Consider the following 27777-nt stretch of genomic DNA (forward strand, 5'->3'; position numbering starts at 1 on the left):
TGTAGTTGATGCGTCACCTGTTACACTCATTTAATTCATCTGCTCTTTCTGCTAAAGTCAATTCCTTTAGACCTCAGATCTGTTTTATTGCTTTCCTCCTAGCTCTGTTTTGCTTCCATTTTCCTGAAGTGTGCAGAACTGAGCCCAAGAGCACACGATGAGCTATTGCCAAGACTGTTTTCTTTCTCAGTTGGGTAATATTAAAAAAAAAAAAAGAAAAAAAAGAAAAAAAAAAGACATATTTGACATGTCTTTCTCTTGGGAGCATCCCTCGGGGATAACAGTAGATTGTAAATGATCTCTAGCTAGATCTCTAGCATTTTGGGGGCCATCACAAAATATATCTTCAGGTACTATACATCAGCTGGGCACCCCTGAATTCAGTGACAGCTTTACACAAGAGCAGGTCCAAGCACTAAGTTTGTGTAAGTACTTTGGGATTTCACTTCCCTGCAACCATCATTTCACTTTTGCAGAAACTTCTTCATTAGTTCGGCATTAAAACACGCACACTTACCTCTACCATGTCCTGAAAACCTGCAGTCTTAATAATTCCTCTCATGACAGAAGAAAGTACCTTCCAATGTACCTTCTTTTTGCAAAACCAGCATGAACATGGCAAAATTCACTGTATGCAGCAGGATAATCCCATTCAGTGCCAGTAGGCCTGCACTGTGGAGGAGCCTCTTTTGTCTTTACTGGAGAGCAAATCTGCATGAGGGTGCCCATTTGTAAGCATGCTGGTAAGTCAGTGCTTAGTGCTGCCAACTGAAAGGGGCAGATGAGGTGAGTTCCGCAGAGTGGTACAGGCAGCCATGGAAATCACTGGAGGGGGAGCAGTGTTTTCTCCCAGCCAAAAAGTCAGCAGCCTGCTCTCCCCAGCAGCTTACTAGATGGAAACTGGGGGTTGGTCTGACCCCTGGATAATCCTCTAGCGTTGCCTCCGGAACGGCAACAGGAATGGCCTTAATATTACCAAATCCATTCCACTCCATCAGCTGTGCACAGAGGAGGAGATGAAACAGCTCTGTAGTTCTCTTAGACAATCTAACCAGAACTACCATATTAAAAAATGTGTCAGAAGCTGTGAAACAGTACAACTGGATGAATATGTGAACAGGAACGTTCCACTATGAAAATGTGATTTTTTTCTTTTCCCTCCGGAAGTAAATAGCGTCTAGCTAGAAAACAAACTGATGATAATCAGGAAGAGGAAAGAGTTGTTGGAGCATGTGTGGCCAGGGAGTTGGGGTAGTGTTACCAACAGATTACATGATGGTGGCTCTTGGACTTTGTGTTATTCTTGCTCTGGTCTTCACAATCCCTGGTGAGGAGGTTTCAGGAGATTGTATGTAATCACTTGGTAACTGTATTAATCTCTGCCTTCACATACACATAGACTTTATTTGTATATTCAGATATATATATATATATATATGTATTTCTATAAAAAGATAAGTGGTCGTGCATGTATTTTTAACTCATTTGTATTGCAGTAGTGTCTTGTGTCATGAGTCTGTGCTGGAAGCAGACAAGTACATAACAGAAACAACCTCAAGAACTGAAGAACTTACAGTGTATGTGAGTAGATCATGGCAGAACTGGGACCCACTTCAGTGAAAAAAAAACACCCCAAAAAAAAAAAGAAAGGAAAAATAGTGACAGTAGTGATTAATAATACCTTGGAGTTCTTTAGTAAGACCCTGGCAACTCCAAATTATATCCAGATAACCACATTGCTCAGTGTCCTTATATTGGGCAGCTTGCACTGTACAAGCACTATTTATTATAATTTAAATAGGAGTTGCCTTGATCTCACTGCTGAATTGAAAAGACCATTAGCAGTGCTGCTCGCACTATCGAAGCACAAAGTATTTTAATATAAATAGCAGCTCCCTTGATCTCTCTGCTGAAAACAACATTGGTTCCCTCACTGATGAATTAACTATAGAGTAGAAAAATAAATAAATAAAAGCATTTCACACATGAGCCATCAATCTTCGTCACACACACAATTTGGATTCATGTATCTAAAGTCAAACTGAAACTATTCTCTTATTGATGCTATATCTTGCTTTAGAATGCATTTGTTAGTAGTCTAGAATGTAACTTTGTCCTCCCTAAACTGTCAAAACTTTGATTTGTCAAATTACAAGGAACAAGTATTTTTTAAAGTGTTTTCAAGCCACACATAAGAATTCTTTGAATGCACTTAAAATAAATGGCCTCTGGTAGAGGGATAAGTCCATTGCTATCTAAAATCCCAACTCCTGCAGCTGATTTCTGGTGCTATTCTGAGGAAGATGGACCAGAACATCATGATATGGAGGGAGTCCTAGGTGATGATAATGTAGTGAATGAAATATCTGTGTAAAAGGCAAGTTTCATTCTGAGTAAGAGGCTTGCAAGAGGTCCTTCTCCCTCTGTTTCCACAGCTGGCTGTGTTACCAGCACCTTGCTAAGGGGCTGTGGGCTGGAACCTCTCTGATGTCTTCCGGGAACCTGGGATGTTTCTTTCCCCTTAGTTACCAGTCAGGCTGAGGGAGACCTGCAGGCACAGGGACCAGGAGGATCACTCACCCTCTGGAGTGACTGTCTCTTAGTGATTGAGGTCTCCCCCGTGATTGTCTTAGACTTTCTGCTGGACTTCTAAATGCCAGAAATTGGATGGTGTGGCTCCTGAATGTTTGAAATTCATCTCTCTCTGATCTCTCAGTGTCTTTTTAAGCCTTCACTACTAAACAGTTGAAACCATCATGTAAGTGCACAAAGTGAGTTTACATGCTTAAGTCTCAATCAGTAACTGGAAGGCTATTTCCACCTTCTTATCTACAACAGGTGACTTGTTGAAAAGTCTCATATTTGCACACAGATCCCTGTAATTTACCTAAGCATAAAACTCCTCACTGGTCTTTCTTGGGTGCAAAATTTCTCAAAAAAAAAAAGACAGAAAAGCTGTATGAACACAATCAGCTTGAATAGTGATTTAGAATTCATGAGCATTCTTGAGGATACTTGTACCCTGCTGTTTGCCCACCTCTGGATCTGTGTTGCCTCTTAGTTGTCAGAACAAATACTTAAAATCCATTGTTTAAGAATTTGTTTGACCTTAGAATGATCTCTGATAAAATGAGATGTGAGATGTAGAATTGTCCAGAGGGAATGAAATCTAGTAAATTATTTGATATTTTCAGGCATCTGTGTTTATTGTCTGAAGCACTGACAACAGGATTAAACTGAATACTCAACGAGCATGTAGTTTTTTATTATATGATGGCTGTTTAGTTTTATTATATTTTCCTGGCTTCTGCAATCTTGTGCCACACAAAAGCTCTTCTGATTCTTTTCCTGATCTGAGCTGTTGTCTTGTGTTCGGTGTTTTAAGTGGCCTTAAATATTGTTTCCCTTGACAATCCATTTTCAAACTTAAAAGGTACAAAAGAATTCATTTTCAATGCCTCTCAAAAGTCCTGTGCAGATGTAGAAAGGTTCCAGGGCTGTGTTCCCCAGAAGACACTAATTCTCAGCCCCCTCAAAGCACAACAAACGTCATGAAACTTTTAAATGCTAACAGAGTTTTAGAAAGATCGGTGTCTATGTAAAACAGCATTGCAAATCAGTCCTTAAAAGTCAAGATGTCATGTTTTATGCAAAAGCAGTCCCCTAATTTATCAGCCCAGCTGAGCTAAATTAGTTACTAAGGTTTTTTAGTGGAGCTTTGAAATGTAGCAGAAGTAGTTTCGCTCTCCCAGAGACTTCCTTGAAAGAAGCCGTTCTGCCAAGGCTGCAGAGTCGGCACACGTGCAAACACCTTGTGTTGCACAGACGCGGGGAGGCCGGGGCTGCTTCGGCAGCAGTGCCGTTTTCATGAGCGAGATCGCCGAGCGAGTTCGTAGGATACAGACACAGCCAGGCAAAGTGCAAACGTACCATTTACCAAAGCCATTCAATTAAAGAAAAGTCCCTACAAAGAAAATGGTGTTATAGCATGTAATGAAAAAATACTTGCCTTTTACTTTAAAAAGAAAAAAGACTGTTTAAGAGGGATGATTGTAGAGTATGTACCACTTCTAACAGATTTGCTGTGCAGAAGTACATAAGTGTGAGTGATGTAGAGGTACTTGTTTATTATAGAGCACATTTCAATGCAGTAATCATAAATATTGCTAAGGTTGTGCTCTGTTGAAATATGACCTACATACTCTTGATTGTTTGTGTTACGTGATTTGTCTGACACCCATTACATTCTGGGTAATGGCAGCCATTTGTTGCTGTGCACAGCAGGCTCTTTTGACAAAAGAAAATAGGCAGCAATAAAAAAGCTATAGTCTGAATTACATTCTGCACAGCGCTGCACTGCTGAGAGTTTGTGCAAGTGTGTTAACAATGCTCTGAACTGCCTCTTGTCAGCCTTCAGCCCGTAATGGCCATCTGTCCTTCCATAAATCTGTCAAAACCTGCTAAGTTCAAGAGAGAGCACAGAATATACCTTGTGCTGTCAACGCTAAAATGTACACATTGGTGGAGAAATCGGCGCGTACGAAATAATCCCACGGTTATAGAATATTGTAACGATGTTGATGTGGGATCGTGGCCCTTGGTTTACCAGGGTTTAGTGTGAGGATGAACAAGTCTGCAACCAACTGGTTTTCTCAAAGTTCACGGTTTGGACACTGGTCACGGGACACACTGAAGGTGGAATCCACAGTGGTGACATGAATTCAAAACTTCCCTCCCTTCTCCATCCCCCGATGGATATCTATTCAGAAGTTAAATGAATGTTTTCCAACTTTTATCTGTTTCTACTTGACTGTGCGCTTCCTGCTTCTGCTGAAAACCAGGAAAAAAGCCAAAATGCCACGAGGAAGCCCTTTCTTAGGCTGTCCCCAGCACAGTTTTGCCAGCAAGTGAAGTGCCAGTAAATTTAGCTCAGCCTGTACTTTTGCAAGGGATTTTTTGGTGTGTTGTTTTTTGGTTTTGTTTTTGTGTTTGTTTGGGTGCGTTGGTGTTTTTTTTTGTTTTCCCCTCTCTCCTATAAAGATTGTTGGACTCCTTGTTAGGCTTCTGGAAATCACTGTGCTCTGTGTTTAGCTTTAAAGAAATGGAAATTGAAACAATATTTTATTTTGTATATTAGATTATCCCTGGCACTTCTTTGCCTGAAATTCTTCAATATGCGTGTTCTTTGTGGAGTGGTTGTATGTTGTAACGAAGTGGGGGCTGGAATTAATATTCTGCTTCATTCTTTCTTTAAAACTACATCCAAAAAATCAGTAACTAAACTCACAGCTGCTCATGGGCTGTAGAATTTCATGAGTAAAAGTGACAGTTCTAAACTTTTTTTATATAAAAGAGTCTTTGCTTACTCAAACCTTCTTTGAATCGGAGCCTGAAGTTTTAACCCAGAAATTATTACTGCAGAATTTTGAAGAGGACTGTTCTCTTTATTTTACCAAAAATTCATCTGGTAGTCAAAATATTTGCTAGTGAGAAGGTGGACAAGGTGTGAAAAACATACTGCTATCTCAAGTGAATTTTCAGGAAGGAATTAAAAGTTGAGGACTCAAAGGAAATAGTTTAACAGTGATGACTTTGCACTAAACTTTTTCACTATTAAATTCAAATTTGAGGTAACTAGAGTTTTAGGTGTCATTACCTTTGCCTCTGATTCCCTGACTTTGGTGGCATTAGGCAAAGTCTTTACATATCCATGGTAGCTCATAACCATTTTTTCCAAATGTTCAGACAAAAATCAACCTTCTCCCTCACATCAAGTATTCATGCCTTGGTACTCCTGTCGTCTTTTCTCCTGGAACGAATTCATTGCAGCTAATGCAATGGGACTCCCAGTCTCCATTTACGCTCCTTAGGGAGCACTGTGCATTGATGGACACTTTTCCTTCTTTACAGCAAAACACTATAAAACATGTTCCATTTGCATTGATCTGCTGAGCTGTTGCATGGTTAAAAACACAGAACAAAATTCTGTATCCATGTATGAAATACACATTTCCTGTAAGTGTCTCTGCCCTCCTTTTTCATTCTCACTAAGAAATTAATAGAGACCTCATTGCTTGGGCTAGAAGATGAAATCTTGGGCAGCATCAGCCTCTGGAGCACTTAAGGGTGGTCTGGATTATCTAGGACAACTCCCTAATCTCAGCCTAATTTATTTAAATTTAAACATATATACTTCTAAATTACATTAGGGTCAATTGGAGAGAAGCAACTTTTTCAGACGTAATATATTAAGTACCTACCTGAAGAGTGGCTGCAATTTGCTGTTACTGTCTCCTGGTGTCCTGTGTTACTTTTTTGTACAGTCTGAAGAACTTCCATGATTTCTACAGAAAATATTCGAGTTATATCCTACCCTTATAAAAAATACTTTGATTCCTAGGTTTTACTCAAATGGGCACTAGTCCTTCCTGCAATTTTGTCGCACCATAGCGATATAATCTATTGAAGTTATGTGAAAAATCCTGGTAGTAACTGATATTTTTAGTCTTTGAATACTTATCTGTTTCATTTTGACTCCTTGCTTCATGACTCTCACTAATACTTAGTTCTAAATGCAATGATTATTTACAGTTGCAGTTGTCCTGTTCACTTGGTTTTCAGTTGCAGAACCACATTTCAGGCGAAATGTATTAGTTATGCTTGCAAGAATGTATTTATACATACATTAGCAATGGTTTACTAAGTTAATGGACTGTGGAGACGAAGAGTCATTGCATTTGAGTTGTAGAGTCGCTGTACTGCCTTGTATTCAAGTTCTGCATCCTACTGAGGCTCCTTTGGTAGCACTCATTTATTTTTCTCAGGCTTGCTTTTATTCAGGTTTTTGTGTGATAATTTCTTTAGGTTTTTGACGGTGCCATTCTTTTGACTTTTGATTTTTAGATCAAAAACTTTTCTGATTTTTAACAAAAAACTCTTTTGATTTTTATCTCTTGATCTTTTCTGTCAAAATCTACAGAGAGAGAGGTGTATGTCATGGAAGAAGGGGAGGGGCAGAAGTGATGCTGAAGATTAATGGCAATGCATTAGTACTGTTGCTGTTATTACCAGACCTTTGGTGTCTCGTACCCTAAAAACTCTTCTTCCCAGTATTAACAGTGTTAAATTAAAGTGACATAGAATGAGTCTTGCATTGTATCTGTTTTAAAGAAACACATGAGCCACCTTTATAAACATTGTATGTGTGCTTAAAAATATTCTGTTCCTCCTTTTTTTCCCCTCAGGCCTAACTCCACCTACGACCCCTCCTCATAAAGCCAACCAGGATAATCCTTTTAGGACTTCACCTAAGCCGAAGTCATCATGCAAGACTGTTGTACCACCTTCCAAAAAGCCCCGCTATAGTGAGTCTTCTGGTTCTCAAGGAAATAACCCAACCAAGAAGGGTCCAGAACAGTCTGAGCTGTACGTACAGCTTAGCAAGACTACAGGACTGTCCAGTGGACATGAGGAGAGAAAGACAAAACGGCCCAGTTTGCGGCTGTTTGGTGACCATGACTACTGTCAATCTGTGAATTCAAAATCGGAAATACACATTAAAATATCCCAGGAACTTCAGGACTCCAGACAACTAGAATGTAAGGATTCTTCACCTGGGTGGCAGTGTCAGATTTGTTCTTCTTTAGAACAAGACCAGTATTTCAAGAAAGAGACTTTACAGACAAGTAAGCAGGGATCCCATGGTAATAACAGAAAACAGCTCCAAGACCAGGAAATTCGGGCTGAACTGAATAAGCATTTTGGTCACCCCAGCCAAGCTGTTTTTGATGAAGACGCAGATAAGACCAGAGAACTAAGGGACAGAGATTACAGTAATGAACAATTCTCCAAACTACCTATGTTTATAAATTCAGGACTAGCAATGGATGGTCTCTTCGATGACAGTGAAGATGAAAGTGATAAACTATGCTACCCTTGGGATGGGACACAAGCCTATTCATTATTTGATGTATCGCCTTCTTGCTCTTCTTTTAACTCTCCATGCAGAGATTCAGTGTCTCCACCCAAATCCTTATTTTCTCAAAGATCCCAAAGGACACTCTCTAGATCAAGGTCCTTTCCTCAACGCAGGTCTTGTTCCCGTTCTCCATATTCCCGATCGAGATCAAGGTCACCCTGTAGCAGATCCTCTTCAAGGTACAGTACAGCAAATCCATATATCATCTTCATAGTTAATAAGAAGAAAAACAGCAAAAACATAAAGCAACCTAAAAGAAAGAGAGAAAAGACAAGAAATAGCTCAATCCAGTGCAACTCATTCTGTTGCTCCTGAGCTGATTAACTCTGAAGGTTACGGGGTTTCTACAGAAACACTTGTTGCCATTATCCTTTAAATTTGCTAAGTTTACACTTTCTGAGTGGAGGCAGTCAGGTCAGCGGCAGAGCAATTGGTGAGATATGTACACAACTAACCTTTCCCATTATCTGTGAGCTGCCCACTGCCAATCTAGCTGCACTCCCTATCAGATGAAGTTGACAGTGGCTGACTCTCTGCTCTGTGTTACCCTCAATAAGCAACATTACAGAAGGGATTGGGGGTGGCGGAAATCACCTGAGGCCCCTTAGTCGACTAGGACATAGCAAACTGTCACTGGGAAATCTCACTGGTAGCTTAGAAAAAACTGTAAGTTCAGGGAAGAGATAGAAAATTGTGTCAATAGATTCAAACTGAATGACAGAAGTGAATGTGTTTCTTCCTGCAGATCTTGTTGCTATTATGAGTCCAGCCACTGTAGACACCGAGCACACAGAAGTTCTCCCTCACATGCAAGATCGCGATCCAGATCACCGTGCAGTCGCAGACCCAGGTAGAGTATTTTGTGTGCATTTGGTTGGCTTTGCAGCTGGTTCTCAAGAGATAACAAAGCTTTGCAGAAACTGTATTACTAATTTTACATTCACAAATGCAGGTGCTTGATTTAATGACTAAGTTATGTTTCCTAGATATGACAGCTATGAGGAATATCAGCATGAAAGGCTGAAGAGGGAAGAATACCGCAAAGAGTGTGAAAAACGGGAATCTGAAAGGGCCAAACAAAGGGAGAGACAGAGGCAGAAAGCAATTGTAAGCACTGTGAAGATAACTTTTATTTTGAAATAGATTTCTGTTTCTTTTCATAGATATCTAAAGCTAGAACTCAGACTTTATTTTCTTTCTTTTTTATAAAAGAAAAAAAATACAAAAGTCTACTTATGTGTATTTCTTAGTATTTAGAATTTTAGGTAAATACATGTTTTTGTAACAATTTGTGTTTTGTTATTACAATACTATTTTTTTCAGGTTCTATAAATTGCAACTCTCCATGTTTTTCACAGTCAACAGATACAAAGGGCTTACTAGAAAACGGTTTCATCCCTGACAACAGACAACTAAAAGTGAACCAGTCTGTTTCTTACACAGATGTATCAGTGAACCTGCATTTTATACTATATATCACCTACCAGAGTACCATTAAGTAATGTTTATTATCTATGTTTCTGCTTTTTTACATAAAGAGTATAAGGAGTCAGCTTACATACCAATTGCTGGACTTTCGTTGTAGCTGTAATTGTCTGTGTAGAGGGTGCAGATGACAGAATTCAAAACTACGATCGAAAAGCATGAGTTTAATTTTTTTTCTGTCTATGGCTCACTTAATTTTTAAGTTATTTTTAGAAAAATAAATAGTCTGAAGACATGATGCAATTTAAAAATGTCACTTTATGCTGGCCCTTTCATAATGGGTATGTATTATTTAATTATTTGTTCATCATTGTTCTGTGTGAAAGAACTGAAATATCTTGAGGCGAAGGAAATACCCATGTGGGGCTGAGCAACTCTCTTGGCTGTTGTAGCTGTAGGATGGAAGAATGGCTATTAAACGGACAGATGGCTTTTGCCCCTTTTTAGTTCCCCATTGGCAACTGTGTGATGGTTTTGATAAATTAAATTGGGAGCTGCTATAAATCTGGACTCCTAGTAGTTGCTAAGCCCCTTTGGTGGCTTGCCTTAACATTTTCCGCTTGGATTTCTGTGTCTTGCTCTTTCCATTCAGTTGCGCCATTACTGCTGTTCTGGCGGTGCTCTGGCTCTTGCATGAACCGGCAGTCTGGGACACTTCACCTTCGTTTCCAGGTTTTCCCTTAGTGGTCTGTCCAGGGCTCACCACAAGAAATAGATCTTTTTTCCAGTGCTTTAGTGGACTTTGTAGTAAAAGGTAATTTGTCACACACTTGGTAGCATTTCTTCTAATAGCTACAGAACTGGGAGTGCACAGAGGTTGGCAGAGGCTGGTGTAGTCTGTGGCAACAAAAAGTTCTGGGAAGTAATGGACACCTTTAGTTTCTGATTTTTGTCTCTGCTGCTGTTCTTAGTGAGCTTCATCATATCATTTCAGTTTTCTCTGCTTCAGGGGCCCTGTCTCCAAAGTGTGGGTGATAACGTATATTTTGTAAACCATGAGATTTAGAGCTGTAACATGCTCTGCTGTGCTGATCTGCAACTCAGCGAAGGCAATAGAATAATTTTGCTTGGCTTCAGACAGGGCTATATTTAAGTCAATTGTTGCAGTTAGTTTTAAAATATCTGGCTTCCATCTGCTTAGAGATGAGCACTACCTTCCAGCAATCGTAACTTACACAGCCTGTTCTCGCGTAGATCTAACACAAATTAGAGATTCAAGCAGACCTCTGTCATGGGTGTATCTTGCTACTTCTCAATTACGGTACCTTGCTGGTATAAATAAACCTGAATTTGCCTGAGGAGGGAGGAAATTTGATTTAGTTTAAAACAAACAAATATTTGGCAATGAGCTAATCAAGAGAAAAAGAAGGAAAGGAAAGAAAATAAATTTAAAAAGCTCCAGATACACTGCGTCATAACTTACTGTGTTAGAAATTTTAGACTTTTCAAAACCAAGGTTGAATTTATTTTCTTTCTAAATTGAGCATTGTCAAGATAATTAACTTCAGTAATGAAATTATTTATTAATGAACATCAATAAATCAGAACTAAAAAAATAAATATCAATAAATAGAACATTGCAGAAATTTAATCCAGTCACCTGTGTAAGAGCTACAGGAGATGTAGATGAAATCCTGTTAACTCCTTTCTCCAAAGTCTATCAGCACTTTTACTTTAAAGATCTATATTGAATCGTGCCAGTTTACTCCCTGTGCAAATAAGTGAGGGTTAGGGGACAGCAGAGAAAGGAAAGCCCATGAAGTCGGTGATAAAATTTGTATTATTTCTAGCATTCTCTCCTCCTTTTCTTACTCCTTTTGGCTTCACAGAATGGTTGGGGTTGGAAGAGACCTCTGGAGATCATCTAGTCCAACTCACCTGCTAAAGCAGGTTCACCCAGAACAGATCACACAGGAATGTGTCAGGCAGGTCCTGAATGTCTCCAGACAAGGAGACTCCACACCCTCTCTGGGCAGCCTGTTCCAGTGCTCCGGCACCCTTAAAGTAAAGTTGTTTTTCCTCAAATTCAGGTGGAATTTCCGATGCTTCAGTCTGTTGAAGCATGGCTTATGGGTCTCTTCTGTGTCACTGTTTTCTTTCTTAGAGGGGCTCAACTCATTTATTGTTCAGCCACAAGAATCTCCTCTCTCTTTCACTTGAACTCTTTCTACAGTCACCTAAGTTTAGATTTCTTTGCTGTCTGCACTGGGGAATTTTTTACTCTCTTTCTAGCTCATTCTTTTGCTGCATGAATTGATTTATGGTCACGTCCCTCCAGATACTGAAAAGAGTGGCCTAAAATTGGGCAGTACTAATGCCTCAGGTGTTACACAGGGCAGGTGACTTTTCTTCATGACAAGCACCATGCTATGATCTCAGGATTTACTTGTAGAAAGGATGAACAGTGGAAACAAAACAAATTATGACTGAGCTGAAATCCATCAAGTATTATTGGTTCAATATCTAGAATCAGCCTCCACGTGACAAGCAGAGTGGGAAATCTAGGAAAAACAAATGCAAAAAAAATTCACATATTTTAATCTGTCAAAACCATATGTGCAGCAGGGCCCTCTGCTTGTGCAGGCAGCTCGTATTTTGGCAGATGCCAAGGCATATTGGCGGAATGCTGAGGAGGGTTGTTGCAGAAGCCTGCGCTCGTGCTCTTTGGCGGAGGCATGTTTAAATGGCTGCCCCTTCAGTCTTGCTCGCACCACCTTGGCAGTGGTGCCTTCAGAGCAACAGAGAGCCCGAGCTAGCATTTCCCTCCATGGGCTCCTGAATTCCTGTCTAGACTTATATCTATACACAGATAGATTGACTTCAAAAGGTACTGTGATATTCTTCTCCTTTTCCTTTTCTTTTCCCCTCTCTGATTAATGGAGATTCAGTGCCTGTTTTATAGATTGGGGTCTTAATTTTGAGCAGTCACATTTAAAAAATATGGGCGAAGCTCACAAGCTGTTTTCCATTTAGAGAGTAAGAACTATTTTTTTCATTCATTTTATTTTTGCTTTTGATTGTGGTTCCTCTGCTCATGTAACAAACTTTAGCACAGTTTAGCTTGATCATGACTTATTTCACTGGGTTGACATTTCATTTTAGAGTGGCTGCTCATTGAACATAAGAATGATCTACCACCAAGACTTGCTTAATAATTCTAACCAGATCACAATGTAGACACATTCATGATGAAAACTGAGGAGCAACTGCAGGACAGGACAGTCTGCTCAGGGCCTTGTAGGAACTGTGATCCAGTCCCCAAGCAAAGCAGATCACAGTGATTTGCCAAGAAGCCTGAGAACTACTTTTTTCTTCCAATACACCCCAGGAAATTTCTGAGCTATGCAGGACTTTTACTCCAGCAGCTTATTAGACCATGTGGCAAATACTTGCCAAGACACTGCTCTAGAAATACAGTTAGCACGTTTCAATTCTGGAGCCACCAGTTTGTGCTTCCTCTTTGGCATGGTGCAGCAGGGCTGGGAGATTAAAGTGTCTGATAAGCAGCCTGGTGCTCTGGATCGGTGCTGCATGCTCTGACTGCTGCTAGGAGGGATAACAAAGTCTGCTTTTATACCTGAATGGAAAATTACTATTAACATTACTGCTTTTCATTTCTAAGTGCTGACAGCTTCCATCAGACAAGCATAAAGAGTCCCTGTCCCAAAGAGCTTACAAGCGTAAGAAAATAAATGTGCTGTGAGGCCACTGCAGCGGAAAGAAACACATGGTTTCAAAAAAAATAAATTACTCTACAACAGGAAGGCAGGAGAAGGGTGGTTTCATAAATGAGTGCTTGGCTTCTCTAAAGTCTAAAACCGGAGTCAGAGTATAATGGAGTGCATTCCCGGTAATGGAGGATCCAATGTACATTGTATATTTAGTTTGGATTTTTTTTGTCGTTGCTCATGTTGATGGTCCTGATCCCCAGCACTCTACCTTTGCTGTATGAGTTGCTGAAAATGGATCGAACAGGTTACCAAAGTATTGAGATCTACTGGTCCATCACTGTTTCTCTAGCAGTCACCAAGGAGACTGATGCAGCTGAACTGTTTCAGTCCTCAGCCGCACAGTAGCATTTGAAAGTTTTGTGCAGTGTTCTTTCTTTCTTTTCCAGTTTTTGTGTATCATGCTTTTGCCATTCATACTTGCGCAGGTCATACTTAGTCCACAATTCTTCTTTAATCTAAAGCAAATTTTTTGTATTCTTATTATGGCAGAATCTTAAGCTTTACTGTCTTTTTCCATCCATAGCATTTCTGGTTTTTTAAACTCCGCCCAACTCCACCCATTGCACTTTCAAAATGGTATTTGTCCTCCAGCTCTAAGGATAAAAGTCTTCATGGCTTTCTGCTGGAAGAGCAGAGGTTACTGGGTATGGAGGGCAAAGCAGGCCCAGGGCTTGCACCCAGCCAGCCACCCTTGCTGGCAGGAGCAGCAGAGCCTTTCACAAGCCCATGGCAGACCCCAGCTTTAAAACAGCCCTGGATTTCTTCTCTCAGCTTCACATGAACCATTACCTGGCTCTTAAAGAGCTAAGTATGCACCACAGGTGTGCAGACAACAAGCGGTAGGGAAAGCAGGGACAGCAGCACTGTGGATTTTACCACTGGAGTGGCTGCCCTCAGCTCCACAGGCTGCTTAGCCCAGTGCAAAAAAACCTGTGGAAACTAATATGCCCAGTGGTCTGCACTTTATTTCCATGTGAAATAAAGGTTTAAGAATGAGGAAGGGAACACGAAGTAAAGTTTTGGAGAAAGCCTTTGCAAGACAAAAATATCCTTAGCATCAGTAAATGTTTTGCAGGATGAGGGGTCCCTTTGTTGCTCCTTAGATGTGTAAGGTATATCCTGGTCCTGATTTCTCAGGTTTTGACATTTCTAATACTGTTTTCATTTGAGAATTGAAATACTGCTTTTCAGTCTGAAATTTGCTGAAATTTGCAGCCACATCTGCCCATTCAAATGTTTTTTACTGCAAGGAAGAAGGAGCAAGATTATGAAGGAGGAGATTTAGATAAACCAAAAGAAGACAGGTATTTTGAGGCTGAGGGTGGTGGCTGGACTCTTCTTCTTTTATTTACCTGGTACATAAATGAACTGTGCTTAAACCTTACAATGCAAAATAAATCAACTGCACTTTTGGGAGAGAAATATGAGCAGTATCTTCTGGAGTTTCCTGCATCTTCCCTCTGCCCACATTAAATTGAAAACAAAAGCTTTTCACTGCCATTCTCTAGGTTCCTAAGTCATATATCATCTACTCTAACAAGAGCAGTAAAAGCATACTTAATATGCATAAACGGACATATGGATGTAACTTATTATAAAATAAAGGTCTTTAACATTTAGAGGTGTGTTGTAATCTTGTTAGGCTTGTATAGCTCTTTATTATTAATGGGAATAAAAGGCAGGTGTCTCTGTGAATACAAATACATTTTTCATAGTTGCTTTAAATAAACTAAAGTTAACCAAGACAATGCTGTGTGAATCCTGTGCTCTCCAGTGTATTCTACCATCATGGCATTCTGCTTAAAAAATACTTGAAAGAACATCTCATGTGTGCACACTGGAGAACATATGGTGCATTTCAGCTTTAAATTTGAATTTCCTCAATTTTGAAGGTTTAACTTATTCCCTTAATGATAGTTTAACAGGCTTTTTTTAAAATTGTTCAGTTTTGCTTTATTACAGTTGTCTTAAAGGGGTATTAGAGCTATAAAAGTTATTAGAGGTATAGAAGAAGGAAAAATTGCGCAGGCATGCACACAGTCTTATGGAAGAGTATGCAATAGTTATTTCTATCACACTGTAATATAACAATCTCCATGTCAGTGAGCAAAACATTATGTTTTTTCAGTCGAGATGTATTATCTCAGCTAAAGTATATTAGACAGTCTGCTATGTTATGTTCTGCTCCATCTGGTCAGTCATTTAGGTTCAATAGCAGGTATCAATGGAATTGTTTCTTATCAAGTGTTTCAGTGCGGTTAAATCCTTGATTTGGTAAAACAGTCTGAAAAAGTAATTACTGTGCATATGCAGATTTTCCTGATTTTCAAGTTTATGGCACCTAACCATACTGAAAGTAGGTGGAATTAGAATGGGGAAAATGGAAGAAATGCAGATTTCATTTGCTTGCACTCCAGAGTCCCTAGCTCGCTGGAGCCCTATCCAGACTCCTCTGGACTGGGACACAGTACAGACAGAGATAAAAACCAGCAGCTGTCTGTAAAGTTCCCCTCTTCCCTGGATTTATGGCCACCCATGAGCATACTTATCCTTCTTTTATCTTCTCCAGACTGCCTTGCAATGGTAGAGAACAAGGACAGCTTTTGGACCACATACTTCAGATGATACAGCATTTGAAAGTGAAAGTTCCTGTCCGAGCAGGGTTAGAGGGGACCACCAAAGCTGTCACCTCGGTTCCTCGTGTAATCAAAAGCAGCAGTAGTTTAGAGCATCTAAATGAGATACTTACCTGATCCTGTTGATTAAGGAGAGCATGTACATACTTTGGTAGAGCAACCAGGGACTCCGCTGGGCTGACCAGGGAGCTAAGACCCAGGTGGTTCCAGTGGTCACATTTTCAGCCACACCTCAGCGGATAGGGCTTTGGGGTGCGAGTAATCGGATTTCCTGGATTTCTGTTTTCTGGATCTGTGAACTGACTGTTGTTTCTCAGGAGCTTAGATTAACTGGATCTGAGCCCCTGAAATTTGTGAGGCCAGGAAAAGTGTCAGTGAAAATAGTTGACTTGAGTGTGGCAGTGAGAAGGAGTTTTTGTTGAGAGGCAGGTGTATTAGTTTCAGCTTCCTGCTGCAGAAATTGTTTATTTTGTATTAATCAGTTCCCCGGAAGGAGTGCTCTTTTGGGAACAGGGAGCCACAATTGGAACCCTGGTAGCTAAGAAGAATTCTGATGGTCCCTTTATTTCAAATGAGTGCTCAAAGAAGTAAAGAAGAGGCATCAGGATAATTTCTGTTTCTACATGTGTTGGGTCAAACCTCAATCCCTTTATCTGTGGTCCAGGAATGTCTAGTGCTTTATGCCTCTGTGGGTACTCATGGAAAAGATCCATTTCTTGCTATATCTGAATTGCAACATTATAAGCTACCTATCTCTCAAGGCTAGGATGTTTCTGAGCAGGAATGCGAGTCTGTATTTAGGTCCCATGGGCCTTTCGCATTGCACAGTTGAGGTGTCATTAGCCTTTAGGCACCTCCAGGTTACGACAGTCATGAATTCTCAACAGTGAGTATAGTTCCTTTGGCATTTGGCACCTACGTTCTGTGCAAATCTCAGGTGCTGAAGCTCATGGTTTAAACTGACATTGCTCCACTGACTGACAGATTTACGCCAGCTGAGAATGTGGTGGTGGTGGTGGTGGTTTGATTTATGGAACCAATGTGTGGGGGATGAGCAGAAGGGCCAGTAGTGCCAGGGTTCTTCAGGCCATAGGTGATCTGAGACAGGAAGGCTGAGCACCCAGGCCATGTGTAGCTGGTGCTTCTTTGCCCTGATTAACTTAAGGTCAGTGTTTTGAAGATCTCTTTCTGCTTTTTGCTTTGCTTGGCGCTCTATCTTCATTGAAGTGTTCATCAAAAAAATCATAAAGTGACATTCACAGGGTTTCCTAGTCCTTCTGTCATTCTGCTGAGCATTTCCACTCAGAAAGGAAGGGTATGACCATGACCGATTGTTTTAAAAGTATCTTTGATGTTTTGCTCCAAATGTCAAAGGAACATGTAAATGACACTTTAGCCCGTAAAAATCAGGGAATTCAATCAGGTTCTTTTTCCTAAGAAAGGAAAAGGTAATGGTGACCACTGGGCATATTTTATTCTGCTGCTTTCATGCAAAAATAATTCTGTTCATAAAAGTTATCTTCTAAGCCCCTAACAGTTTTCCCTCTTTTTTTAAGGTATGGAATGTGGTAGAAAAGCTAATTGCAGGATGAGTCAGCTAATGAGTCATCTGAGTTTATGATGTTATGTTTGTTATACATTTTGTCACATCTAGGGTATATTTCTGCAATTACTTGTTACTTTGTTCTACTCCACAACTAAGATGGATTTTGCCCAGTATTGGATACATGACAAGAGAAAGGGAGCTCCTGATTTGGAAGGGTTTACAGTCATAGAGGGGAAGTGGTAGAAAGGGCAGAAGGGAAGAAGGTGCAACAGGATGCAAAGGGAGTTGTCTGTCAGTGTGTAGCAGAACTGTGACAGCAAGCACTGAAATCTTCCAGGAGCACTGCCTGACAAACACAGTGTCGTTTAAATACCTTAGATGCTTTCCAGGAGAGAACTATCTCACCTTACTAGCAGGATGAACTAAGTCTTCCACAAGAGACTATTAACTATAATTATACATTATATAGCTCTGCACATCCATGTGTGTCTTGCAAGCATATATGTAGAGGTTCATCTCTATTACACATTTGATAAAAATATGCCTTCCCTGTTGCTGTTTCTCAATAGGAGGAACGTCGTGTGATTTATCTGGGTAAAATCAGACCTGACACAACCCGAACAGAACTGAGGGACCGGTTCGAAGTTTTTGGTGAAATTGAGGAGTGCACAGTAAATTTGCAGGATGATGGGTAAGAACTTTCAAGATGATTACTTCTTGTTTGTGAGCTGCCATATGTAAAAAATCATGTCAGTAGGATTACTGGTATGGGAGTTACCATTGTAAGTGCTGTGACAGATGACATGCTGAGTTCAAAACCTTATTTATTTTCTTTCATCCTTATTTATTAATCTTGCTAGTTGAGATTTCCTGTCCCAGAAATAAGTATTTAGCTGCATGACAGAACAATCATGCTGATAAATGGATGCAGTACTTCTGGCATTTCCACTGCTGGATCTCCTGTTCTTGCTCTCAGGAAGGGGTTACACTATATGTGTTAACTCTTTTCAGCTTTTGTTCACAACTGTATTTTTCAATTGCAGAGACAGCTATGGTTTCATCACCTACCGCTATACTTGTGACGCCTTTGCTGCTCTTGAAAATGGATACACTTTACGCAGGTCAAATGAACCTGACTTTGAGCTGTACTTTTGTGGACGCAAGCAATTTTGCAAGTCTAACTATGCAGACCTAGGTAGGTATTTTGCTTTATATGAATTAAAGTACATCAATGGAAGCTCGCAACTCAGGAGGATTTAGTATTTGCTTCTCTTTTGTTTGCTGCTTATATTACTTAAATGATTGGGGGAGTTAAAGGAAGTGATCTTCATTTGCTGCAAGAAGTTTAAAAATCTACTGATCTGAGCTCTGATCTGAGCTGTAATCTGAGCTGGCTTCTTTCACATATTATAGGCTCTGAAAATTCTTTTAAACCTCATTTCCATCATTATCAAAAACAAGTGCCCAGTATTCCCATATTGAAACGATAGCACCACAAAAACATCCCGCACACTTTACTATTCATTGCTATGCTATGACTGCTTGGTTCTAAGACTCAGTTTATTTATATGATCAATAAACAGAGACCAAAGTAGATGCCTCGCCCCCCCAAAATTCATTGATTCTTATATTGCCATGAGTTGTGCTGTAGAAGTGTAGGACTTTCCAGAGACTCTCCTTAAACAGAATGCATAGCTTCTCAGATTTAAGAGCTAGAAGGGGTTGTGACCAAATACGACTCTTGGTATAGCAAAGGCCATGGGTCTCAACTGATAGTTCTCACATCGTGTATAAGCACCTATGTATGAAAGTGTCCCCTTTCAGGGCCTTCCAGTCATGATAAGAGGCTCCAGCCTGTGGAGAGCTTAGCAAATCTCTTGGTGTTTGCTGTCCCCCTGATGTCGGGCACTGTGTACACCAGTCTCCAGACCTCAGTATGCTGAGATAACTCCAGTCCCAACTGTGCATATTGGCTGCGATAACACACCTGAGTCTGTCCTAGTCCTATCTGGGCAAAAATGTGTGGTTCTGTCCCATGCTCTGGGCCAAGGTCTGATGCTTCCCCTTGCAACAATGTTGGGAGATGCTCAAACTGATCCAGCAGGAATGCTAATGTTAAGTATATGCAGAAAGAGACCATGCAGACTACCAAAACGTCCTCTGTAATATTATAATATGTCATAAACTCGCCGTTTATTTAATTACCTTTTAAAATGTAAAGTATTCATTGAATGTTAAACCTTTCCTGACACCTGTATAAATAGACTAAAGGTATGGGAGATACTCTTTTCTGAATAAAATAGCAAGGGACATTTTGCTGTTGAATCTATATTAATCAGATATTGTAGGTTTTTTGTGAAAAAATGACCACAGTCATTAAAATCTCTCATAACCCTGTAACATAATGCTAATGAAATCTTGTATGTGCTGCCCTCAGCTTTGTACAATGCAGGAAGTGAATACAGATATATTTTTTCTAACCAATTGATGTATTTTCAGAGTAAATGGTAAAGATGATATGCATTGTTCACAATGAATATGCTATAATTCACTTCAGTGGCTAAACCGATAATGTAAAGCTAAGAAAAGGCAATTGACTGCTGAAGAGATATAGGGTTGATGTTGAAAATATAAAAGGTAGCAAGGCATTTGTCAAAATGTAGGCTGATAAAAACAGTAAAAACAGATTGAAGTCTTGACTTGATTTGACTTATCTTCAGCAGTGGAAGCCAGGGTCATCTCTGTATCTCACAAAATCTGGGGTTTAAAATAAGTTGTCTGAAGGGAACCCTCTTGAACATTATTCATCACAGGGAGTATTCCCTGGCAGGTCTCTCCATACCAAGTGGGATTCCCAGAGTATCTCTGAGCAGAATATTTTCACTTTGTCCTGCTGACAGCTTGAGCTTCTCTACTTCAGACTGCATTCCCTGTATTTTGCAGAGTATCTGGTAGAGCTACATAAGGAAATGGCAGGATGAACTTTAAAATTCATGAGCTAGTACAAGGACAGAGAGAATTAATCAGCCTTGGGTTGAGTACAGAAGAAAGAAAACACTTGAAAATAGTAGTCAGAAGTTTTAACACCTCTCCTCTGTGAGAAGATATTGTCTTAACAGAACTTGTAATGAACATTTAATGCACAGTGTGTCTTATAGTGGTAGATGGGGAGTTCTCATTAATTCAACACAAGAAATGGCACGAAAAGGGCACTCCAGTAACGGAGCTGTGACACAGGAGCCACGGAGAATCAGTGTTAATCAGAGATTACTCCAAAAGGAAATTCAGTGCTTGCAGCCATGTCAATAATTGTCCTTCTGGAACGGTATGGCCACAAACATACAATCCCTCCTCTGTGCTAGGAAGAGACTGACGTCTGTGTCTCAGCAACTAGCAAAGCTGGAGTGGGTATCGCAGGTCACAAGAGCTGGACGGTTACTCCTGCTCTGACTCACCACATATGCTGCAAAAAGCTGAGGAGCTCACCTGAGGTTGTGCAGTGATGGTGAGGCTTGGCCATGAATTGGGCACACACTAAACGAGCAAAGCCACAAAAAAATCAGAGTAGGAGCAAAACCAGAGACACCGAGGCAGGGCAGGCATGCACAACGGTGTCCCCTGCGTGCTGCCCGCAGGCTGCCCTGGCTTTCTGCAGAGCCACCCCCTATTAGCTTTGTCAGAAGAAGTCTTGGGCGTTGCATGTTGCAAAGTGATGGTGGAGTTTTCAGTGAAGCATCTGTCGAGATCATCTGGACTCCTCTGAGACCTATACACAGCAGTGTGTTTTTGCTCAAGTCCTTGGAGAAACTGGTTTTGGTTTACGTGCTCTGTATGCACGTGCAGTTTATGGCATGCCCCCTGCAATGAGGTGCGCTTGTTTTGTTGAGTCCTGCTTCTTATCAGAAAGCTCTGTCCATACTTAAAGCTTCTCTGATGACCATTTTTAGGCTTTTGTCATCCTGTATAAGCTGTGGTCACAAGTGGATTGGTTCTGCAGTGCCGTTTGTACCATTGTACAAAGAAAATAATGTTAAGTACTCAAGAGCCGTTCTTGCCTCTGACCTGAACTTGCTTCTCTTTGGGTTTCAGATTCAAACTCAGATGATTTTGATCCTGCTTCCACTAAAAGCAAGTATGACTCCATGGATTTTGATAGTTTACTTAAAGAGGCACAGCGGAGCCTGCGTAGGTAACATGCATCACACCTGAGGAAAACGGAGGGATGGCGAATACCTCACGGACATCACGTCCTTCAATAACGGACAATTAAGAAGTCATACTTAGGAATTTCTCCTACTTTACACTCTCTGTTCAAAACCATGGTTTACATGAACACAGCTGCTCAAAGAGTGAAGGGCAGGATGCCTGTCCAGTAAGCACATGCGTGTCCATGGGTGTCAGCTTGGCTTTCGCAAGGGATCGGTGTTGGGGGAGCCGGCCGGGCATCCCTCGCCAGTTCGATGCAAACCACGAGACATGGCAGCAGTTCCACAGAGAAACACGTACAACGATGAACTGCAAAATCTGTACATATTGCATTTTAACAAAAAAAGAGAACAAAAACGAACAAAAAAAACCCTAAATTTGAGAACTATGGCTGCTGATGTCTGGGAATCAGACACTGCGTTATTATTTTTTTTAAATGAAGCTTCTTCTCATGACACAGTGATAATATGACAATCCAGAAGAAACCACAGGTCCCAGAAGCCTACAATCTGTTTTAGCTTTGTTTTAAGATTTTTCCTTTCTTTGTTTTTTTGGGGGAGGGGTTGGTTTGTGGTTGGTTTTTTTTTCAGTCCTTGCAGAAGAGAAAATGAAAGGCTCAAGCTTCCCTAACATTTTGAAGTTTCATCTTTTAATTCTGACACCCATGTAAATGTCTACAACGTTGATCTTCCACAGCAAAATTTTCAAAGCCTTGTTAATGGTCAAATGTGCAGCTTGTTCAGCGATTTATTCTAATGAGCGGACGTGGTGTTACATTATTAATGAGAGTTGGATATAACTATCTGGGTGTGTGCACATTCTCTAAAGTAGTTGCGTATTTACAAATGTTAAATGGAGTATTTTTATTTATGTACATACTGTATGATGATGTTCTTTTTTTGTTACAGCTATGCACTGTAAATGCAGCCTTCTTTTCAAAAACTGCTGAATTTTTCTTAATCAAGAATATTCAAATGTAATTATATGAGGCAAAACAATTATTGTACACTAACATATGTAGAAAGCTGAACTTATGCTTATATATATTTGATTGTAAAAAAAGAGAGAAAAGCGTGCGGGTGAGGGGGTGTTTGTGTATATGCGTGCGTGCGTGTGTCTGAGTGCAAAAGCGCTTTACACATATCCATCCCTTCTTTGGTGAGCTTACATAAGAATTTTGTCAAGACTTATCCTAGCCCAAAAGGTGTTAACCACTTCTGCAGTATTTTTCCACACTTTTATCATTGCTTGATTTTCTTTTGCAGTTTTATACATGGAATTTGTTAGGGGAATGAAATTTTCTCATCTAAATTTTTCTAGGAGATACCATAATTTTATGTAAAGTCCCTCAGATGGGTAATCATTAAGAAATGTTTTTATTTTATGTATCAACAGTAGTTTTGGAACTAGAGGTCAAAAATCTTTTTAAAATGCTATTTTGTTTTAATTTTTGTGATTTTAATTTGATAAAAAGATGCTGAGGTACTAAGTACACTATGATTTTTACAGTGATTCTGTGTCTAAACACTGTTCTTGAAGCCAGTAATCTTTTCATTGGCAAAGTGTAATGATGGTATTTATATTTTTTACAGTTATGCATCCTGTATAAATACCTATCCTTCATTCCTTTGTTTACTAAAGAGACATATTTATCAGTTACAATTATCCTATTTATTATAAATTATGAGATGACTAAAATAATTAAAAGGCCAGTGGAAATTTTATACCTAGGATGCATGACGGTTGTCAGTTTGGAGTTAGCGCTTCATCTGGAAATTCAGCTTTTGCAGAAGCAGTGGGTTGTTGTTTTTATTTCTTCTTCTTTTCCGATGCACTAGCATGGCCTCTGATGTGCCCATGACATTGTTGCTGATGACATTGCTTCTGCTAAATTAAATAGAAACTTCAGGAAGGAAAAAAACCACAAGAGTAAACTCCTGCTATTCTGAGCATCAGAATTTCATCTGAACTCGGAGTCTCTAGACTGAATCAGCGAAGTCTGGAATTTGCTCGCGAATGTATAGATTTGGTATTCTATTACTGTTTGGCATTCATGACTCCTCTTAAAGGTATGGCACACCCAACTATTTAATCTCCTTTCCCACTCCCAATCTTAGAAAACCGATTCCACCCCTGTGCCAGTGCAGTTGATTTGGATGGCTGCATTCATTTTATCACCAGCATATTGTGTTCTGAGAGATTCCACTGTCTGTCCTGTCGAATGCTCGCTTGATTTTTTGGCTTCTTATTTCTCAGTAGATAGATAGCAATAAAAAAAAAAAGAAAAAGAAAAGAAAAAGAAAAAAAAAAGAACTTTTTCGAAGGTTCTGTGTTACAACTGTAACATTCTTTAATCTGCATAATTCTTGTTGTTGCTCTGTAGGTTAAAAATGCAGGTATTTTAACTTTGTGTGAATGCCAAACTAAAAGTTTACAATTTTCCTTTCTGGATTTTGAGTATCTTCTGTTGTAAAGAAAAATATTAAAAGCAATAAATTATTTTTAAGAAATCAATATTTAGTATATCATATTACGCGTTCAAGGACCAGATGCATTACCTATTTTGCCTTTACATTTCTGTGATTAAATTTTAAACACATTCTCTTTTGCCCAGCATTGCTGACATGAATAAATTGGTGTGGGCTTTGGGGGGGATTATTTATTTTTCACCAAGCAGGCACAATGACATGAGTCAATTTTTTTTTTCACTGGCCTGGTAAACATTCTCATCTTTAAGATGGCTTTCCTCTGTGGATTTACAAATTACATGTGAAATTAATGTAGAGCTAGGATTGCTGAATAAAGCTATTTGTATCCTTTGTAGACACTGTAGTAGGTAACCCATCAAAATATAAACTCAGTGTTTTTCTTTTTTGTCCCCCAAGAACATTTCAAATTAGCACATGTACCACGTTGTCACCGGAGGCAAATTGCGGCATAGCTCTGTGTGTCTTTTAGATGAAGATTGTACTGCTGCTTTCATGCTGTGGTAAGTACCACATCTGCAACACAGGTAACAGAACTGGTACTTAGAAACTATGGTCTTTCCTAGAGCTGTAACAGAGTAATTTCTACATAACATAAAATAATCCAAATCCAAACAGAGGGAGCCTAAAATTGAAGAAAAATACCTGTGCTAAACTACTCTGAAAAGCAGTTGGGCTGCCATCACCAAGAGCAGCCCTGAGAGGAAGGTTCGTGCCTCTGGGGTGTAATACTTGGGTCAGTTGAAAAAAAAACCAAAACAACCACACCTTCTTCTCATCCCTTTAGATGTGAGCTTGCGGTGGGTAATGATTATGTGTCCTTTTTGATGGCTGTAATGGGAACTTCAGTCACTGTAGTATAAGATCTGATCTATAAATGACCTAGAATAGCCATGTAATATAATGTGATGATTCTAAATTTGTACCTGTGTGACAGGCATTTTTAATAATGTGAATCACTGACCTGATGGAGCTACTGTAAAATTTGTACAGTAGGTGAACACACCAAGTGTTTGGTTGGACTATGCTGAACAGGGAAAGCGAGATATCAGTTAAGCCCGAGCTGGGCTATTTTCCACCTGCCAATTCTACATGTACTTTTGTGGTTTAACTCATTGTATGAAAATTCCTGTGATTTTTTTTTTTTTTAATGTGCAGTACACATCAGCCTCACTGAGCAAATAAAGGGAAACGAATGTTTCAAATCCATTTCTGTTTCTCTTTTTTATCACAAGTGACAGGTTTTTCCCCCTCAGCTGGTCATGTACTGTGTTTTCTGGCACTCTTCCTAATGGTCATAGTTGATTTCAGATAGTACTCCAGATCACACCTGCATGATGGCACTCTGGGCAGGGGACAGAACCACTAGTTTTAGTAAGTCCAGTAGCAGAATGATGCTATCTGCCTTTCTGCTGTGAGAACCCAGGGCTGTTGAAGGGCACAACATAAACCTCGTGGGAAAACTTTTGAAAAATGCTCAGTGGAGTTTGGGGAGCTGCTGGTTTGAGTTAGGAGAAGGTGGGGAACATAAGGGCTTTTCTGCATGGCCATGCTTGGATCCTGGTTGTACAGGTAGTAGGGACTAACAAGTCTAAAATAGTTGGTGTCTTCCTTCCTGAGATGATCAATAGCTGTACTAGGCAGAAGCACCACCGTGATTGTCCTTCACCAGCCTCTTTGTCTCAGCAGACAGGCTAGGAGGGTTAGAGAGGTGGGCAGGTGGACAAACATGAATTTTCTGTATAGCTGGCAAATGGTATTCACAGCCCTCTCATAGAGATGCGCAATAAAAAGGGAAGGGAATGGCTTTGCTTTGCCCAGGGTTGGTTCACAGGTACTCAAGGTACCGCTATCCGCTTTGTCTCTGGGGCTCAGCAGCACAACAGGCTGTGACGACGGAGCCTTCTCATCTCTGGGGGTTCCTCAGAGGGTACCACAGGTGTCTGCAGCTGCTGGTCAGGCTGGTTCTGCTCTTCAGGTAGAGAGGACCACTGAAGTCACTTTAAAAAATTGCCTCTTTCAAGACAACCACCCTCTACCTCACCTCTGCTCCTAACATTACTGTTTACTTTATACTCTGTCATGATATTTTTTTACTTGCAAAAAACATATAGCTTTTGCATTTTTACCATTTACTAATCCACACCATTGTGCTTGGTGCTTGCAACAGCGATAGAGCAAAATTCTTCACTGTGTGCGATTTGCTTTGTTGACTCACTGCTGCTGATCAAATTAATGCTCAAAATGTAGTGGGCCAAATCCATCCCTGATGTACTTCATCACTAGTGCTGCTGTTCCACAAGGCATGAATTTAGCCCAATATTTCTCCAGTTACTAGGCTTTTTAATTTGATTTGTTTATTCATTTAATATTTTTGCATAGCACTTCAATGCTTGCAAAAAAAAGCACTCTATTAGATTTCCAGAAAGTATTGTGTTTTACCTCCTGTCCCTTCATTTCATGTTATTAAGGTTTATTGCATAAAATCAGGATCTCATTTATTAAGAAATCATCCCTTCCATTGCCTGCTCTCCTGGGTTACCATTTTCTCCCCCGGCGAATGCTGCAAGCTGAGCACCTGAAATCAAATTCAGGTGCCTCAATGAGTGGCCTGATTTTCAGAAATGCTGAGCATTTCGCAGCTCCTATTGACTTCAATTAGACCTGCCCACTCTCAGCACTTTTAAAATCAAACCGCATATTTAGAGCCCAAATTCAGCACAGCATTTACATTTGTGCTTAAGTCTGTCCTGATTCGGCAAAGCACTTAAGCACGAGTGTTTTTAGATCCATTGAAGTCAAGTGCTCGGCTGCTTTGAATAAAAATAGACTCCTGGATTGGGGCCTAAGAATCCAAATACAGACATCAACGCCTAATTTTAGGCTCCATTTGGAAAACTTCGGCCTTGCCCACCACCTTTAACCTTTAGTGCTTGCAGAAAACACAAAAACACCCATCAGGTCATGAGGGGAAGAGCAGGAGGTTTAGGGAAAAGAAGTGGAAGCCACAGACAAAATTTTTCCTTGAGGAAAAATGTTTTGAAAACTTTAAATCCAGCTTTAGCAAGATGCCTTGCTTCATCACTATTATTACATGTTGCACTGCTAGAATCTCATTCAAGATTAACATGCAGTTATTCTATTGTCCTCCACCATTAATTAATAAACCGCTATATTAAACTTTAACCAATGCCAACTTCCCCTGCTTTTCTGCGAGTCACACTCTCGCCATTGGCATGCCATGTTCACAAGCAAACTAAACTATAAATCAATTTTCTCTACTTTATCAAACAGCAGAAAGTAATAAAGAAGGTCACAAATAGTACAGTAGTTCCTTGGAGGTTTGTAACATCATAATTTAAGGCTCAGAAAGATTGAATCAAAAGTTGAATTAATCCCTAAGGGAAAAGATTCTATATAGATTCTATTGATAGACGTAGGGCAGCCTATCTTCATTGGGAGCTGGTATATTTGTTAATACTTCGGGACAAAGGAGACTAGTCTTCTCAGCAAAGAAGAAAATGAAATCCTCCACGAGAGGAAGTGAATATATCCTCTGCACTTCCCGTTGCTGTGCTCTCCTTGTGCTGCTTTGCTGAAAAAAAGAGAAAGCAAACTCATCTTCTGCTGCACGATGTGCTCTGCTGAATGGCTGGTGTCTGTGCAATGCAATTATGGAAACTGCAGCTGGATGGAATACATACATAAA

The 27777-nt window shown here is 40.0% G+C and overlaps 1 protein-coding gene across 4 annotated transcripts in view; it reads left to right on the top strand.

Moving 5' to 3' along the window:
• The window catches only part of PPARGC1A (PPARG coactivator 1 alpha), a gene marked incomplete at both ends in the record, with an annotated part of 360763 nt that extends 339194 nt beyond the window's left edge, over positions 1-21569 (top strand). For 3 of the 4 annotated variants that reach the window (XM_080344250.1, XM_080344251.1, XM_080344253.1), the window contains 6 exons: positions 7245-8157; positions 8724-8828; positions 8965-9085; positions 17946-18067; positions 18420-18571; positions 21466-21569. In XM_080344250.1, the coding sequence (XP_080200376.1) occupies positions 7245-8157; positions 8724-8828; positions 8965-9085; positions 17946-18067; positions 18420-18571; positions 21466-21569 (1517 nt within the window). The remainder of the gene's footprint in view (positions 1-7244; positions 8158-8723; positions 8829-8964; positions 9086-17945; positions 18068-18419; positions 18572-21465) is intronic. The other variant, XM_080344252.1, reaches the window with a different exon arrangement.
• Positions 21570-27777: the final 6208 nt, after the last annotated feature.

This window comes from Nesoenas mayeri (assembly GCF_963082525.1).
Source record: "Nesoenas mayeri genome assembly, chromosome: 4".
NCBI lineage: Eukaryota > Metazoa > Chordata > Aves > Columbiformes > Columbidae > Nesoenas > Nesoenas mayeri.